Source organism: Rhynchophorus ferrugineus, unplaced genomic scaffold (assembly GCF_030347505.1).
Source record: "Rhynchophorus ferrugineus isolate W39M unplaced genomic scaffold, kcgeb_rfMv2 rfM9, whole genome shotgun sequence".
In the NCBI taxonomy this organism is placed as follows: Eukaryota; Metazoa; Arthropoda; class Insecta; order Coleoptera; family Curculionidae; genus Rhynchophorus; species Rhynchophorus ferrugineus.
The window spans coordinates 38,421,731-38,440,423 of NW_027472588.1; the positions used below are offsets into that span (position 1 = coordinate 38,421,731).

The window sequence follows — 18,693 nt, forward strand, 5'->3', positions numbered from 1 at the left end:
GAAAAAAATGGATAAAAAGGAATTTCGCGTGTTGGTAAACTATTACTTTCTGAACGGAAAAATATAGTTGAAGCAAAAACTTTTCTTGATGCCGAGTGTTCGGACACTGCCCCAGGAAAATCAACCATCAAAAGAATGAGCACCGAAGACGGTGAACACAGTGGACGCCCAAAAGAGGTTATTACCGACAAAATATTAAAAAATCCACAAAATTATTTTGAATGACCGTAAATTGAAATTGAACGAAATAATAGACACTCTGAAGATATCAACTGAACGTGTACATCATATCATTCACGAATATTTGGGTATGAGAAAGCTCTGTGCAAAGTGGGTGCCGCGCAAGTTCACTTTTGACCAAAAATAACGACGAGTTGATAATTCGGAGCAGTGTTTGAAGATGATCAAGCGTAATAAACCCAATTTTTTGCATCAATATGTGACAATAGATGAAACATAATCCGAGTGGACTGCATACGATGAACCCGCTCCAAAGCGAGGGAAAACGCAACAGTCGGCTGGCAAGGTTATGATTCCATGAAGAAGGAAGGACCATCAATAGCGACTATTATATAGCGTTATTGGACCGTTTGAAGGACGGAATCGCCGAAAAACGGCCGCATTTGAAGAAATAGAAAGTGCTGCTTCACCGAGACAATGCATCGTGTCACAAATCAGTGAAAACGATGGCAAAAATCCATGAATTGGGCTTCGAATTGCTTCCTCATCCGCTGTATTCTCCGGATCTGGCCACCAGCGACTAATTCCTGTTCTCAGATCTCAAAAGAATGCTCGCTGGGAGGAAATTTTCATGGAATGAAGAGGTGATCGACGAAACTGAGGCCTATTTTGAAGCAAAGGACAAATCGTACTACAAAAATGGTATCGAAAAGTTGGAGGGTCGCTATAATCAGTGTATCACCCTTCAAGGGAATGAAAAAAATCCTTTTTACTATGGTAGGCCGGGGACTTTTCAATTGACCAGCTATTGTGAGTTAATTTAAGATATAAAACAACGTCTTATAAAAGTACGAATGAAAACAATACTGCATATTTACCTGAGCTGTAACATGGCCTTTCTCCAACCTCTCCAAGTCGGTATGACTCCAAGCACTGTTAGACCAGGGAGCGACCTCCCTCAAATCACTGTCGAACTTGAAATTCTTCAGTTTGTTGTGAAGGAATTTCCGTATGTTCCACGGCAGATCGTTGTGGCCGTCGATTAACGGCGTTTCCTACGACAGAAATCGTTTTTTAAAGAGATTTTATTAATTTATCGCCGTAAATGGCCTTTATAAATATCTTGTTTCTATGCCGAGGTTTCCGTAACACATTAATAACGGATATTCAGCGTGGTTTTGCCACTAAGCATTGTTAGAGTTTGCTTAATGTTCTCGTTAATGGCTCATTTATGCATATCGATTTTACATTTGTAGTGCTCTATTGTATTATACTGTCTACTTCATTAAATTACGTAAAGATTTTACGTTTATAGTGTATATTGTAGGAATTTGCATTTAAAAATAGTTTCATTGTTTTACAATATTCGTTGTAAATATGGTTTACAATCTCTACACTATTGTTAAAACGCTTGGAGACTCCATATTTTCAATTGATATAAAAATTATTTTATTATATTCATGGCGTATTTACATCAGTTTTGGTCACCAAATCATTTGGTATAAGTACCATATCTAATAAATTTGATACTGAGAATAGTTTTGATTCATAAATTACATAGCATACGCTGGTACGTATTGAAGTTTAATAATAGAAATTTATTTCTGCTACATTAAATATATATAAATATTTTCTTGATCATTTAACAACATATCTGTAAATAATAATCTGCGTAAATATTTTTTATTTTATTATATTCACCCGCTATTGTACACAACCATATTCAGTATATAGTCTATTCAAAGTTTTCTTGTATATACGTCATCAAGATGTTTATTGTGTTGCCTACCGCAATTTGTAAATTCGTTTCAGAATCAGACAATATTTTCCTTCTCATTTCATTGTAGTTAAAAAGAGACACAATGCTGTCTGATTAGTTCGAATACGTAAACGAACGAGTCTGTCAAAGTCGTTCGGTTGTCACACGTATGCAAAATTCTTGAAAGCAATAGTGATAAAAGTTTATAACTCTAACCTATAAACTATTGTGGCTGTATAATTAACTGTAGTTTTTAGGTATACTATGATGTTAAATTATATTTGGTGACATTTTTGTTCAATTATTTTATTTAGATTAGAATTTTGTTGTATGTCAAAGCCAAACTGAACTAAAGCTCAGAATATATATATATAATTTGAAATTTCTTAGTAATATTTATATCGCTTTTTTATATTTTAAAGTCTGCTTTTTACTAATGAGGGTTCATCTGAACTGGATCTATTGTTTAACGTGAGGTCAGAACCACGGTCCTCTACATTAAGCCTACCGACTGGCGAGTGGCCAACTTAGAAATCATCCCTGAAGACATCCGGTCTTACCCAGCCAGGTTACTAGCATTACTGAGATTCTTTTTCTTGTCGGATTTTGCACTCTTGCTTATGAGCAATCACAAGCATACATTTACGACCATACCCCATCAGTAGGAGTAGGAGGACCATTCTGTCACCTTTACCACTGCGCCAACCAAGCCGGCTATATCGCTTTTAATACTAAATTTATTATTATAAAGTGTTGAGATTAGTACTCCTATATGAAATATATAAATATATACATACTACATTCTCTGTTATCAAGCGTATCTAAAGGAAAAACTTGTTGAACAAAACAAAAAAGATTCATCCTAATTTACAATACAACATTCTCTGCTATGTACTCTATTGTACAGAAAGCAAAGTTCAAAATCTAAATAACTCATATTGTTATGCAGCGATGAAAACTATAAAACACTTAAATAATATTTTATCAACAACTAGAACCTATAACATTATATCACACAAAGCTCGTTTCGAGCTTATACTGCTTACTATCCAATTAAACCTTAATTTAATTACGATGTAAATGACAAATTAGTTTTGGAACTTTATCGTGGATTATGATTTTAAGATAACCGCTAGCTTCTCAATATAAAATATTTGTTTGCCATATAGCCACGTCCACAATATGCTTTGTATTCGGTTAATGTCAGTTTTGATCGGTTGGATAGGACGAGGTTCCCAACTTCTTAACTGTCTCAACTCAATAGATTTGTCTTCACCTTTTCAAAATTGTCTTTACTTTCCTCCAGACGAATGTGTAGTTAGGAACTATAAATTGGTTGACAAGGTAATTCGAACGTGGTAAACAAGTTGTTTCACTAAATAAAACGCTGGATTTTCACAAAATTAGGATACGTGTCATTTGAAGGTTAGATCTAGTAGTTTAGGTTTAGTACTTCAACCGTGGGCTCCATGCTGGTGAATATGCAGTTAACTGCTTTTGTATTTATTATATACTTGTTGAGGCATATCCACTATTTATTGATCCTGAAGATTTAGGAAATATTTCGCAGAGCGTTACAGCACGCCAATAACGAATGAAAATTGTTTAAAATGTTCTCATTATTTTAGGCAAAATTATTTTAAATATTATATGAAGTAATTAATTTGTTTCTAATATTTACATTTAAGAATGTATATGTTCATTTACGTAACATTAACAAACAAAGTACAACGTGGGGCAAAAGTCCCGTTACCATTTTAATTGCCTATAACCTTGCTCAAAGAGAAGATAACTAAGTTTAGTTTTCATAAAAAGTTTATTTGGTCTTTACGTTTTTTTTTCGTTAGGCATTTTTCATGACATCCAACATCTGAGGCTGAATTTCTTCAATTTCGTGACGAATGTTGTCTTTAAGATGTTGAATCGTTTGAGGTTTATTCATATAAACTTTTGATTTTAAAAAACCCCATAAGAAAAAGTCCGGTGCTGTTATATCCGGAGATCTGGCTGGCCTAAATCGAGAAATTAGTCTTCGAGGAAAAACGTCATTCAATGATTGAATTGTTGAACGAGCTGTGTGTGCTGTGCCCTATATTGCTGAAACCACAAGAAAATTTCGAATGATGTCTTGGTACCGTTCAGCAGTAACAGTAACTGCAACACCTTGGTGATTTTCGAATAAATAGGGACCAATGATGTTTCCAGCATGAGTACCACACTATACAGTTGTTGGTAGTGGATGCAATGACTGCTGACTGTATTTAACTCGTTGATCAGGATCTCTCGGTAGCAATTTTTGGATTAATTGAATTTTTTACGGGAATATTTTCAAATTAGTTTTTAAAATTCGCCTTAAATTGTGTGCAGAAATGTGTAACTGGGAATTGTATCTTTGAATTGATGTTTTCGGAGACTCTGCGACACTATCCCGCATCAGAGCCACATTTTCAGCGTTATGAGACGTCAGTTATCTTCCAGAACGGGGCCTGTCTGCTGTCGTTCTGTACTGTCGAAAATTCAGATGTAAAAGATGAATTGTGATTTTGTGAGGCTCTGGACGATTAGGATAGTTTTGCCGCAATTTCCGCTGAGTGGCAATAATAGAGGATGGCGTGCAATAAAAATGGTAGCGGGACGTTTGCCTCACCTGTTAATTCAATTAAATTAAATATCATTAATACAAATACAATAATATTAAACAATTCTTATATGTTTAAGTCTGTAACAAAGTTTAGTAGCCCTGATATGTGGGCAAGGAGACAAATATATTCAGACTGGATCGAGTTGACCTAGGGTCAGTCATTTCTAACCAAATAGAATGCGAAAAATTTCCATATATAGGTCCGAATGGCATTTGGAGAGGGTAATATATTACTAGTCTCCGTTACATTGAAGAATCATAAAAGGCAACATCGTACATTTATGTCAAGTTTGCATTCAAAAGGGATGAGAGTTTTTTGAAAGTTTATAAAATGTAAAATCATTAATGGAAGTTTGTAGAGTGAAATATCTAAAATTATTGTTAAAAGAATCTTTCGAATAGAGAGATTTCGTACTTCTAAAAATAAATAAGACAAGAAGAAAATAATATTTTTATTGATAAGGGTTTCTCAGGGTGATTTTATTCTCATGGATAGTTATTGTAATTTATTATATTATTATGGTCTCGGATTAATATGTTATATATATTGTGTACGTTTTTTAGATCGAATCTGGGAATATAAATATATGGCTTTAGATTTTTATCACGATAATTCACAAGCCACAATAATTAAATAAGCCGGCTTGGTGGCGCAGTGGTAAAGGCGATGGGACGATCCTCCTACTGTTGCGATAGCCGCGGGTTCGAATCCTACTGGGGCGTAAATTCGTAAATCTGAAATTTATGTTTGTGATTGTTTAATCCCAGTGTGATAATTGATCCCAGTCACGCCAGTAACCAGGCTGGGTAAGACCGGATGTCTTCTGGGATGATTTCTAAAGTTGGTCACTCGCCAGTCAATGATGAGGACCGTAGTTCGGAGCCCACGTTAAACTTTAGGCCCTTTCCAGATAAAACCATAGTTGGTAAAAGTAAAAATTATTTTAATAGATATTATAATATTTGACTATGGACACGTACAGGACAGTACTGAACATAAAATTTTAATAGCAATTTTTGCTTTTAAAGACTACTGAAGATTAGCGAAGGTGAATTGAAAATTTGTTATTATAAGAAATTAAACAAAATGATAATGAAAGTTATTTTCAATGTAACAGTGTTTGTTGCAAAATATTTGTTTTATTCGTGATATACATGGAATAGTACTTCTTTTGGTTACTAATTATTTTGGGGGAAGCTGTGTCTGAGCACTGTCTCATATGAATATATCAAAAAGTGGCTTGATGGTATATAAACTACCTTAAGATAATTATTGATAGGTGTAAGATAAATTGGTACAATATGTGCTAATAAAAATATTTTCCATTAGTTTTCTTATTTTTCGAAACGTACTCTTACCATGTGGAAGGAACGATGTTGGTTTGACAGCGATCCAGTCATTGACTCATTCTTCCACTTCTTCAGTTTTTTAAAACCGTGTTCCAGCCGAATCATGCAGCTTCAGATATGAACTGAAGTGTCAATTAGAAGGCGTTATGCTTGGTGAGTATTCTGGGTGTGACAGAACTTCCCTTTAGAGTTGTAACAGTGTATTCTAACTTTTGCAACGGTCGAGGGTTATTATGGAAGAGGATAACATTGCGCCTGTTATTCCCTATTGCCGCTCCTTTTTTCATCAACTGTTAAGGTATATGAGAATATTTTGAGATATAGAGCTGGGTTTTCATCTAATAAGTCTTTTAATTCACTGTCTTCAAACATTTTTGGTCTTTCGGGCTGGGTTTTTTGCCATTACGATCCAAAATGACCACTTTTACAACATCACTAGAATTTTGTAAAAGTGATTAATGGATTGCGTCAACAGATCTTGTACATGCTTCGATAATAGATATGTGTTATGAAAAACTAATTGATATTTATTAAAAAATATTCTCATTTTGCTAGACCGAGAACTTTTCAACATATCAGATTACTTTATCCAAGATTTTCATAACATTAATAAATGATTTATAACGAAAAATAAATCTAATATTTCATAATAAAGCTGGGGATCGCCCACGAACAGGAAATTAACAACATTACCTCAAGAAGTCGTGACGCAAATTCCAGCCTCTCCTCAAACGATGCCCCCGAGCTCACTTTTAATGCAATCGGAACGCCAACCCCCACAGCGGCCGCTAGCAGTAATACAGTTGCAATAATCCACCAATGCTTAGACGTTAAATCCAGTCCCCCTGAAATAACAAAAATAATTGAGGTCCGTAAAATTGCAAACTTGAATTTATATATTTTATTTCGTATAAACCGTATAGAGACGCTGATGCTATTTTGGTTCTTATTTGATATAATAAAATGAAAATTTGGCACATTCTTCTGCTATTAGTAACGTGTAGTTAATATCGCTTATTAATTATCCAGTAATATCAGTAAAATATGTACATGATGACGATCTCAACGTTATTTGAAGCCCTAAACTCAGATCTTCATTCGGGGTGTCAAGATCGGTTCTAGTTATCGAATTTGCGCATGCTGGCAGCACTGCACTTTTATAACGACTGTCAGCTGGTTATGTTGCATTAAACATCATTTTAAACATTCGTTTTTGTGCTTTGGATCATGTGGTAATGCAGAGACAACGTTACAAAGGCGACTCAAAGTGTTTTTGTTACGTTTGTGCATGTTATATGCTTGGCAAACGTGGAAAAATCATGACAAATACACTCAAAGATGCCTTCCTCCTCTATTTCTAACTTAGGGCAAAATTGTAAAACCGATTTTGTTCCAAATCACATTCCAAGTAATATTCGGCATGCTAATTACATTGTTGATTGCCAAATTGCATTATCATTTATGGTTTCCAAGATATAGGCTATCGAAATTTTACACTTTAGGCACATTTTTTAATATAGGTCAAAATTCTAAAATGGACTTTGCATGATTACTAAAATTCGTTTGCTTATTTGGTGACAATGTATATTTTTCATTTTATATGGCAACGTTTTGAAGACAAGAGACACATCATGCAAATTCTTGCTATTTCCGCTCGATGAATATCATCAGTATATATGTAAAAGAACTGGTATAGTATAAATATCCTGGCGTTATTTTGAATAAATTGACATATGTGTTAAATCACAACATTGTATATATTGTATGTAAGCCCAGCGACATATATTAGAAAACATATTTTTAAAAAATTGCACCGACTTCAAAAAATAAATAAGGAACACACTATATAATAAAAATAATCAAACTTAGATTTCTAAATCAAAAAAGACGTTTTCAAACAAAATACGTACCTAATCATTGTTGTAATAACTAAATAAAAGTTAACAAAAACCTTATTTCACCTACCTACTACACGTATTTTATATTCTACTATATACACACTTTAGCTTAATACCTACATAAACCTATTTATCTATTTACAATATTATTTTAACTACTACCAAATGATCATTTTGAAGACGGTACCGAACAATTGTGACAAATTAAATTACCAATATCTAATATAATAAACTGTTTTGGGATAACTATACAATAATAATTCATATAATTGCTGTTTAAATTCTTATATACTTTATTATATGTTTTTTACTTTTGTTATTAAGTAAAACTAATATTTAAGTTGAAATATACTAATTATAGCTGTAATGAGAGAAGTTTGGAAATTTTCATTCTATAACTGGCACTATTAGGAACAGCTTGGCAAATTCAATGCTTATGTGAAACGATAAAAGTTTGGAAATTCAGAAAACACATAGTAGTAATTTATTCAATATTACCATTCAATTTAAAAAACTTATTATGACCTAGCTCGGCCGTATGTTAACTATTAGCTGAGCGTTATTACAATTCCCGCGCTTATTGCAATATTATTTTGTATGTTTAGATATATTATTATATATGAAAAAACATATTCGCTTTTTTTATCACGAAAAAACTACGTTTTGTTGTACAGGACTTTATTGGATTTTTAAGGGATGGATATATGGAATGGAAACCTTACCCTTGAATATTTCTGCCCCAAGGTGTTTTCCAACTGTGTGGAGCGAAAGATGGCGCCTATATTGAAAATTATATTGCAGAATTGAAAACTATTCAAGGATATGGATATCTTCGAACTGTATTAAATAAATTCCTTAGATATTTTAAAATATTTTAGAAGTAATTTACTAGTAATAAAAGAAATACAATTTGAACAATTTAGGTTTCTAGCCATATTCTTTTCATGATATAGTTCACATTAAATAATCATATGGCTTGAGATTTAATGAAGAAAGGACCAAAGTATTGGTGTGTGATGGTTTGATAGAAATCTCAATATTAGAGTTCAAGTATTTGGGATCAGTAATACAGGGAATTTTTTCTTTATTATTTGATTATTACATTATTATTAGTCGTTTCCGACTAACCTACAATTTGACTTTATGCTAACTTCCATCTAGTTATATAACTAGGAGGACCCATCGGCCCTATCTCAGTCTCTGATGAAATAATGTTTATACATGACATTGCTGTATTTTTTATTATATGCATCTCACTACACAACACTACACAAGATCAGATGGTTTGATTCTTTTGAGTCTGTGTCCTGTTCTCGTGGTATCCAAAAGCTGCAATACTTCAATATTCTCATGAGAATGGAGTCTTTCCTCGTGCCCCCTTGCAATGCTCTTGATTTCTTGATTGAGTGTGGGTATATGAGGGTCTCGATGTAGGTAATCAGTCCTATAGTATTTGGATGCGCTCACAATACCTCTCAGGACTTTGTTCTGAAAAATTTGTAATTTGTTTATGTTACTCTTTGCAGAACATCCCCATAATTGAACTCCGTATGTCCGTATAGGTTTCAGTATTTGCTTATATAATAGCAATTTATTATATACTGATAATTGTGATTTTCTTCCAATTCGTCAGTACATTTTCCTATATTTCAATTCCAGTTCTTTTCTTTTCTCTTTTATGTGTTCCTTCCAGCGAAGTTTTGCATCTAGATTCATTTCGAGATATTTAACGTCGTTGCTATATGGATTGATTACTTAATGTATTATTAAATATTATTGGTGTCTGATTGTAGGTAAACTGCACATCCACAGAGATATTTTCGTTAATTTTTATTTTCCAAGCTTGTGTACAATTATTTATATTGTCACTTACCTGTTGTAATTTTCGCGAGGCTTCGTCACTATTGTCTCCGACAGCTATAATCGCAGTATCGTCAGCAAATGTAGCCCTCGTAATATTCTCCATTTGTGGTATATCACAAGTGTAGTGTAGATAAAGCATTGGTCCAAGTACACTTCCTTGTGGCACACCTGCTTTAGCTTCTTCTTGTTTAACTCTAAACATTCTGGTTGTAATGTACGATTTTAACAGTTCGGCCTTCATACCAAACCTTATCGAAAGCTTGTGCTAAATCTAAGATATAGCTGAGCATACTTTTTACTTTCGTAGGCTTTTTCAATAACATCTGTTATTCTGTGGACCTGGCCAATTGTTGAATGCTTGTTAATAAACCCAAACTGGTGTGTTGGTATTAGTCCTTTTCTCTTTATGATATACAGGAAAATAAAGTGGCATCTACTGCTAAAGTAATAATCCGAATCGGCCAGCTTTTAAGCTTTTGACTCTCTAAATTGGTGCGCATGGAAGATAGGAAATATTACAATCAATATTAAAATACGTATCATTTGAACGCTTATCTTGTCAATCCTTCTCTACGGCTCTGAGACTTGGACACTGTAACAGTCTAATATATGTAAGCTTGAGGTTTGTCAGATGCGATATTTACGACAAATTCTATACATTTATTTCGGAGATAGTATTAGAAATGTAGTCATTGGGTTAAGATACGTTAACAAAATCAGTTGACGAACACATTTAGAGCCGCAGATTACGATGGTTTAAACTAGCGTTGGGAACTATCGACTGGAAACAGTCGAAACTGTCGATAGTCGCAAAATAGTCGAAACAGTCGATAGTCAAAAACTAGCGACTGAAATTTCCCTTGCATCTGTTTTGTATGTATTCTTATTTTCATAGCTGAACGGGCGGGCGGATGGCCTGTTTACATTTTGAAATTGGCTTGATATTTTCAGTCAAAAGCACGGTTCGGCTGTTTTGTCTAATTCGTGATGTCAGACAAAGATGGACGAACCCTTTCCTGTATAAATCGCGAGAGAGGGAAGGACGGAGATAAGTGCTTGGAGCAGTTAATTTTATATGTGTTTATATTTTCCAACGGTAGAATGAGTGACACGGAGGTGTACATATTCCTTCACGTACTAACTTTAAAAAAGAAAAGGGGAAACATATTACTGGATGATATTAACATGCAATTAATAATTTAATTTTAAACGAAGTAGAATTACTTTTATATTTGAGTGTTGGATCTGTGGATCTGTAAAAAGGAACGGAATTTTTCTATGGAATGGAATAATACCCCACAATTGTTTTATTATATTTTAATGTGTTAATTACTATTTTTAAATAATATACTATAATAAATATACACAATAGAATTTAAACGAAATCTAAAAACTAAAGATATACAATAACAATAAATACTAAATAAAAATTAAACATATACATCGAAAAATTAAGGGAATGTTTCTTGTTAGTGTTGTTAAAGGGAGGTTTTCTTAGACACTGATGTCTCTTCTGTCCAGTTTCCAGAAAAGAAACAGCGAACTAGTAAACTTGAGTGATGAAAAACGTTTCTATGCAGTAATTAATTTTTTTTTCTAATTGTAGTTTAGAAGTAGTTTATCGAGTTGGTCGACTAGACGGGTTGATAATTAAATTTCCCTTGCATCTGTTTTGTATGTATTCTTATTTTCATAGCTGAACGGGCGGGCTGATGGCCTGTTTACATTTTGAAATTGGCTTCACGAAACTCGAAACTCAATTTGAATGTTTCAGCAGGGCAGCCGAACTTTGTGATTTGGTTTTAGAGTAGAATATCGGAAATATTGCATAACTTTACGTTTGATTTTAAACAAGAATTTTATCACACACAACTGATATTAAACAATATATATTGAGAACGAACTAATGAATAGCAATTTTGTTAATTAAGTCAGCGGTGGGTCTCGATAAGAATTTTAAGGTGTTCTGCAATTTATTTGTTATAAATTAAGTCCATCCTACATTCTTTTCTATTCTCAAATTTGGCAAGTACTTTGTCATGAAAATTGTATATTTCGGAAATAAGCTGTTTTAAACGATCTTTGGTTATTGAATTTCTTTTTTTATGAATCTCTTAGAATGTTAACAATCTGCCCTTGGGCAATAAGTATTGTTATATGATTTTCGTTATATAATATATAACTATCCTGACATGTAGAAGATCGCTTCAGTAGTTGATCTGCTGTATAATTTATAATCTAAATCTTATTCTAGATGATATTCTAACTTATTATTGAGATTATTAAATCTCACTCTATGTGTCTATTAATCATTTCGTATGGTTGTTTGAGTTTGAATCTATGCACTATACTGTTATCGTGCACATTTAACTGTTTGGCGAGTGCATTGTCTAATAGTCTTTCAGAGTACTTCGCACTAACATTTCGAATCACACTCGTTATGGGTTCTATGGGGATATCGCGCTGAATCAGTTTGTTGGAGACGTAATATGGGGCATCGACGATGACTCGCAACACTTTATTCTGGAACCTCTGGAGGATATCTATGTTAGATTTGTAGTCACCAACAGTTCAATGCCATAGGTCCAAATGGGCCCAAGTATAACAGAAAAACCTTGTTATCTAATGATGATTTAGATTTACGTCCTATCAGCCAACATATTTCGTTTAGTTCAACCCCAAGCTATTTGCATTTTGTCACTATATGTTTTTTTCCATCTCAAACGTCGATCAAAATGCATTCTTTAACTATGGTTTATTTTTTGGCGTTAAGTTTTCTAAATTGTTTTTAATTCCTTGATTTTGTTCGTTATTTATTAGCTCTTACGGCTGTTTTGTTGCATTGTTGAATAGTTTCCCCAGTTTCCTCTTTTCAGCAATTTTGTTTAATTGTAGATTATATATAATTAAACTTTAGATATGTCGTTCTATTAGGAGCTGTGTATCAGGAGGCCTCGCCTATAGGTTTTATTATATTTCTCGTTGCTATTTCTGTTTTGAGAGGTAAATCTGAGGATATTAGACTGTCTAATTTCTCGCTAAATAATGGCCAGTCAGTTTTGGTGTTATGCAAAGAAGAAATGCATTGAATATCTGAGAAACGTTTTGGTTTGCTTTAGTTGAGCACAGATTGTTTAAATTAGAATTTTATTATATATCAAAACTAAAATTAACTAAAACTTATATGATTTCAGTTCACTGTTGTTTGAATGGACTATAGATGGTGTAGGTTCTGGTAACTGATTCGGTTCTGTATATATATGATCATTTTAAATTAAATTTTACTATTTTATATATTTTCGAAACTGGAACGAACGATCGCTGAATTATTCGAAAATCGCGCAAAATCGAAGCGCTAACGAATATTAATAATTCCGTCTTCGGTCTGTTAGTGAGGCATTAAAAGCCCATCAAAGTAGTCCATTATATCCGCAGAAGCGGGATTCAACAATTTTGGCTCGGCTTGGCACAGGACCAGCACCCGATTAATTTTAATTATTTATCTGTTTGTTGCCCTCATCTCGGCAATTTCACTTTTTGATCGATTGGATATTTCAAGAACTTGTCCGTTCTCACCCAGGTATCAAGAAATGTACTTTATTATTTAGCCTCATTTCATTATACTGTGTGTCTCGACGTTTTCTTGAAAATTCTCTGTTAATAAAAGAAAAAAATGCCAGGGGAAATTCTCGTTCTTTAAAATATCCTCTTCTGACACAGTTTTGTCTTGCCTTTGAGAATTTATGTTCTTTGAAATAATTTTCTTAATTAATCTCTTTAATTTTTAAAAAATTATTCTTAGTGGTTCATTAACCTGTACAGTAGGCAATAAATATTTCCTATAATAATTATCATATACATGACCTGCAGAAAATCACATCAGAAAGTTTTTTTTTACTCTTTGCGATTCCACAATCTGCCCTATAGGCAATAAGTATTTCTTATGTCTATATTATATATACATGGCATGTAGAAAATCACTTCATTAAGCGATCTTCTGAATAAAATATTATCTTAATTAATTCATCTTATTCTAAAGCTTATTCTAAAGTTTACATAAGTCCAATAATCAGATCAGGTGGTGTTAAACGTTTTAGTCTACGCATTTCACTATCACGTCGCATATTTAGCTGGATAGCGAGTATGTTTGGAGATTGGGTATGGTTATAGATTCCAGAGGAATGTCGCGTTGTATCATTTTATTTGAAATATAGTACGGAGTATAAACAATGGCACGCAGCACTCATCAGAAAATGATTTTTTATTTGTTTGTTGCCTTTATCTTGGCAATTTCACTTTTTCAAGAGCTTGTCCGTTCTCACCAAGGGATCAAGAAGAAATATACTTTATTATTTAGGCCCATTTCATTACACTGTGGGTTTCGAAGTTTTGTTGAAAAATCACTGTTAATAAAAGAAAAAAAAAATGAAATTCTCGTTTTTTTAAATATTCTGATAAAGTTTTGTCTTGCTTGTAAGAATGTGTGTTTTTTGAAGTAATTTTCATCAGATTTTTTTAAAATTATGTTTAGTGGTTCAACAATCTGTCCAATACAAAATAAGTATGTAAGTATTGTATGTTGTATTGTTATGTTATATTTGTTAGAAGTATATAGAGCATTTATCTAACTCCAAATTGTTTCCGTTTAGTAAGTGTATGCTTCTTCTAAGTTAGATGTCGGTCTAGATGTACATGAAAGCAGGATAAAGCTCACACGGACAGATATTGTTTCCTTGATGCCGTGTCTTCTGCACATGTGCGCTATTTTATGCAACTCTCGAATATATTAGATAATATATCCTGTGTATTCAGAATTTTACTTCTTAATTCTGGAACTCTATCGCAGCACTTGCTAGCGGGTCCGGTTGTGAATCTAAACCATTGTCGAATCCATGTAAAATTTAATCAAAATTGGTCCAACCGTTTAAGAGAAGTTTAATTACATATTCAGGGATAGCATAATTATAGTCTATTCAAAATAACAGTGAAGACACGTTATCAAGGTGTTAAATAGGCAATATTATCGCAATTTGTAAATTCGTTTTAATTTTTAAACGAATTGGATCTGACATTCATCTAATACTGACAGTTACCGACAGAGAGTGATGCGAATGGAAACAAACAGTTGATAATTATATCATTAATATAGGATAACTGTATGATTATTGTGTACATAGATATGTGCGTAATTGTTCAGGATATACATGAACATTTAGTTAGAATATATGAGGAGAGAATGCTAACTGTTTTGCAAATATGGCAAATGCATTAAGGAAAGTGCAGTGATTAAATCTAGCTCTATGAAGAAAGGTGTACACAGTAATCAAAAAAAAACTAAAGAGAAATACAGTGATATCAAAATGGCTTGACCAGGAAACACTGGACCGAATGAAGCAAGAATTAAAAGTAAAAGCTAAATATGATCTGTAATGGAAGTAAAATACATTACTTCGATATACAATTGTCATTTAGATGTATTAAGTCCCCATGAGATACCATAAAAAATGTGCCTAGAACTCTACTCCATAGATGGTATAGAACAGAGTTCAATGTAAATATAATAATTGTAATTTTATAATTAACTGTAATTTAAACACGTCGATGATATACGCTTTAGATGTACTATATTGTTAAAATAAACTATATTTGATAACATTCTTTTTATTTAATTACTTTATTCAGATTAGGATTTTGTTAAGTCAAAGCCAAAATGAACTAAAACTCAAATTTGATGAGGCAACATTGCAGCGTTTTAACGTCACAAATATACTTGACGTATTACTAAACAAAGTTTGAATAGACAATAGTGACAAAAAGCAAGCAGCTTAGGTTTAAACTAAATCAAATTCATTGGCTGATAGGGCGTAAATCTAAATTATCCTTAGATATCAAGGTTTTCCTGTATAAGTCAATACTTGGGTCCATTTGGACGTATAATATTGAACTGTGGAATACTACTAGCAAATCTAACATAGATATCCTCCAGAGGTTCCAGAACAAAGTGTTTCAGGTCATCGTCGATACCCCATATTACGTCTCCAACAATCTGATTCAACTCGATATCCCCTTAGAGCCCACAACGAGTGTGATTCGAAGTATTAGTGCGAAGTACTCTGAAATACTATTAGTGCATCCCAATGCATTCACCAAACAGTTAAATGTGCGCGATGACAACCTAGTCCATGGACTCAAACATAAACTACCATACTGACTGATTAATAGATACATAGAGTGAGATTTAATAATATCTAGGATAAGCTAGAATAGTATCTAGAATATGATTTAGATTATAAGTTGTACAGTAGATCACTTACTGAAGTGATCTACTACATGTCAGGATAGTTTTATAACTAAAATCATATAATAATACTTATTAGCCACGGGCAGATTATTGACGTTTTAGGTGATTAATTAAAAAAAATGTAAATGTAATAAAACACAGCCCTATTCTACAAACTGTTGGTATTTTATAATTAACTGTAATTTAAGTTCTTCGATGCTTCTGCGATATATGCTTTAGATGTACTATAAAATTAAAATAAACTATATTTGATAACATTATTTTTGTTTAATTACTTTATTCAGATTAGAATTTTGTTAAGTCAAAGCCAAAACGAACTAAAACTCAGAGTTGATGCGGCAACATTGCAACGTTTTGACGACATCGATTTAGATGACATGAGTTCACTGTTTGATTGAACGGGCCTTGTTTGAATTAGTTCCCATTAACGAGAGTTAGCTGTATTGTTAACGTTAATTGATATTTTTTATATTTAAAAATCGATATATGATAAAACTGAAACAAAAACAAAAACTATCTAAACAAGTTGAAATCTGAAACTGGCTCGGAATAACGACGGTCTAGCCAACGGCGACTAGCACATAAATAATTAAAACTAATCGGATTTTGGTCCGGTGCCAAGTCGGTCAAATTTCGTTGAATCTACCCGGTGCAGATATAATTGACATCACTGATTCCTTTTTAATGCTTCGGGATGTACGAGAGGAACAAATCGTTAATATTCTCTAACTGGTAAGGGCTAGAGTTTTCCGCTAGTTAACTTTTTAAACGAAAATCGATAGCATACCCTATATTATAGTTTTCATTTCTCTTAATAATGATTTAAATTAAAAAGGAGGAAGAAGTTCAGTCGTAGAAATCGTAGAAAAGTAGAAATCAAATAAAAAAAGACAAAGAAACCCTTGTTAATCGATTTCAAAAGTGGAGAAAGTTGTATGTTATGTTTGACTGAATATTTTTTAATGTATGTTTACCGATTTCTCCGTCAAATGGTCCGAGGTGATCTCGTTGGAGCGAAGTCAGGATCTGATGGTAGAATACGAGGCTATCAAGGAAGACCCTCAAATTTCAAAGGCACGTACAATGTTTTCACATATTTTTTTATATCTAATATAATATTTTAAGATATTTATGGATATTATTATTGCTGAGCGAATGTGATGGGAAACACAACTCTTCAACGGTTACGAGTTATTAATATATATTAGTATATTATTATATTATATATAATTAGGATATTAGTACATTAGTATATTTATCTAAATATTATGGGGACGTACAGATAACTAATTGTATACTTTGAAGTTATTTAAGCTTTTTAAGTACTAACCATATCATATGGGAAGCCGTAGCAACGAATTGCAGGGAACTACAAACTAATCTTTTTGAAGTTGGTGCCGAGCCTACACAATACAAAAATAATAATATAAGTTTGTGATAAATACACATTAAATTACGAACGAAACAAATCTAATTTGTTGCTTGGCACTGACTTCAAACTGATCAGCTAATAGTAGTTAAAATAATTGTGTAACTAGATAAATAGGTTTAGGTGGGTATTAAGCTAAATTGTGTGTATATAGTAGAATATAAAATACGTGTAGTAGATAGGTTGAATAAGTTTTATGTTTACTCTTATTTAATTATTACAACGATTATTATGTACATATTTTATTTTAAACGTTTTTTTTTGTATTAAAAATGTGAATTTGATTATTTTTTACTTTTTAATGAGTTCCTTATTCATTTTTTGAAATCCGTTCAATTTAAACAATATTTTTCATAACATTCTACGATTTGTTGTCTTTGTCTTAAAAATTAATTTATAATTTTTCTATACATTAAATGCTCTAAAATAGCTGTAAAATGACAATTGTCAAACTATCAAACGCGCGAAGGTTTTATTATTTCTCAATTTTCTGCGGAATTTTCTTAATTTTTCTAAAGAAGAAAAACTATCTACAGAGCATTAAAAGAGTTAAAATTAAAGACGAAAGAAATCGATGAAGTCGTCCTGAAGTTATGGCGTGACTGTATCATTTTCTATTGAATATCTAACATAATTAGTTGTGAATATTTATGAAAAACAAAATTTGGCCGGCTTGGTTGGCGCAATATTCGATGCGACAGGACGATTCTCATACTGTTGTGATATGCGCGGGTTCGAATCTTGCTGGAGATGGTTGTAAATTTATGTTTGCTATTGTTTAACAGTTCAATTGAAAAGTCCCCGGCCTGGCACATAGATGGCGCTACTAGAATTAAATCCAGATATTTTTTAGTTGTTTTATAGTTCTAACCCACAAAAGAATCAATGCGTGTATAAATTTGACTGCTGTCGGATCATTAGTTTGTGAATTACAGCATTTTGAGTGAAGCAACTTTTGTTATTGTAAAAGAAATTGATAAAAAATAATTTCGCGTGTTGATAAAATATTGTTTAATGAAGGGAAAAATACAGTTGAAGCAAAACTTGACTTGATGCTGAGTTTCCGTACGCTGCCCCAGGAAAATCAACTATCAAGGATTGGTATGCTAAGTTTAGACGTGGTAAAATGAGTATCGAAGGCGGTGAACGCAGTGGGTGCCCAAAAGAAGTTGTTACCGACGAAAACATTAAAAAAATCAACAAAATGATTTTAAATGACCATAAATTGAAATTGAATGAAATAGCAGACACAATAAAGATATCCACAGAATG

At 32.7% G+C, this 18,693-nt stretch overlaps 1 protein-coding gene across 1 annotated transcript in view; it reads right to left on the bottom strand.

Moving 5' to 3' along the window:
- LOC143202883 (uncharacterized) overlaps positions 1 to 18,693 on the bottom strand; it is a 543,964-nt gene that overhangs the window by 21,680 nt on the left and 503,591 nt on the right. Inside the window, exons 6-7 of the mRNA XM_076414869.1 lie at positions 6,624 to 6,775; positions 1,059 to 1,235 (exon numbers count right to left, since the gene is read on the bottom strand). Of these exons, the coding sequence (XP_076270984.1) occupies positions 1,059 to 1,235; positions 6,624 to 6,775 (329 nt within the window). The remainder of the gene's footprint in view (positions 1 to 1,058; positions 1,236 to 6,623; positions 6,776 to 18,693) is intronic.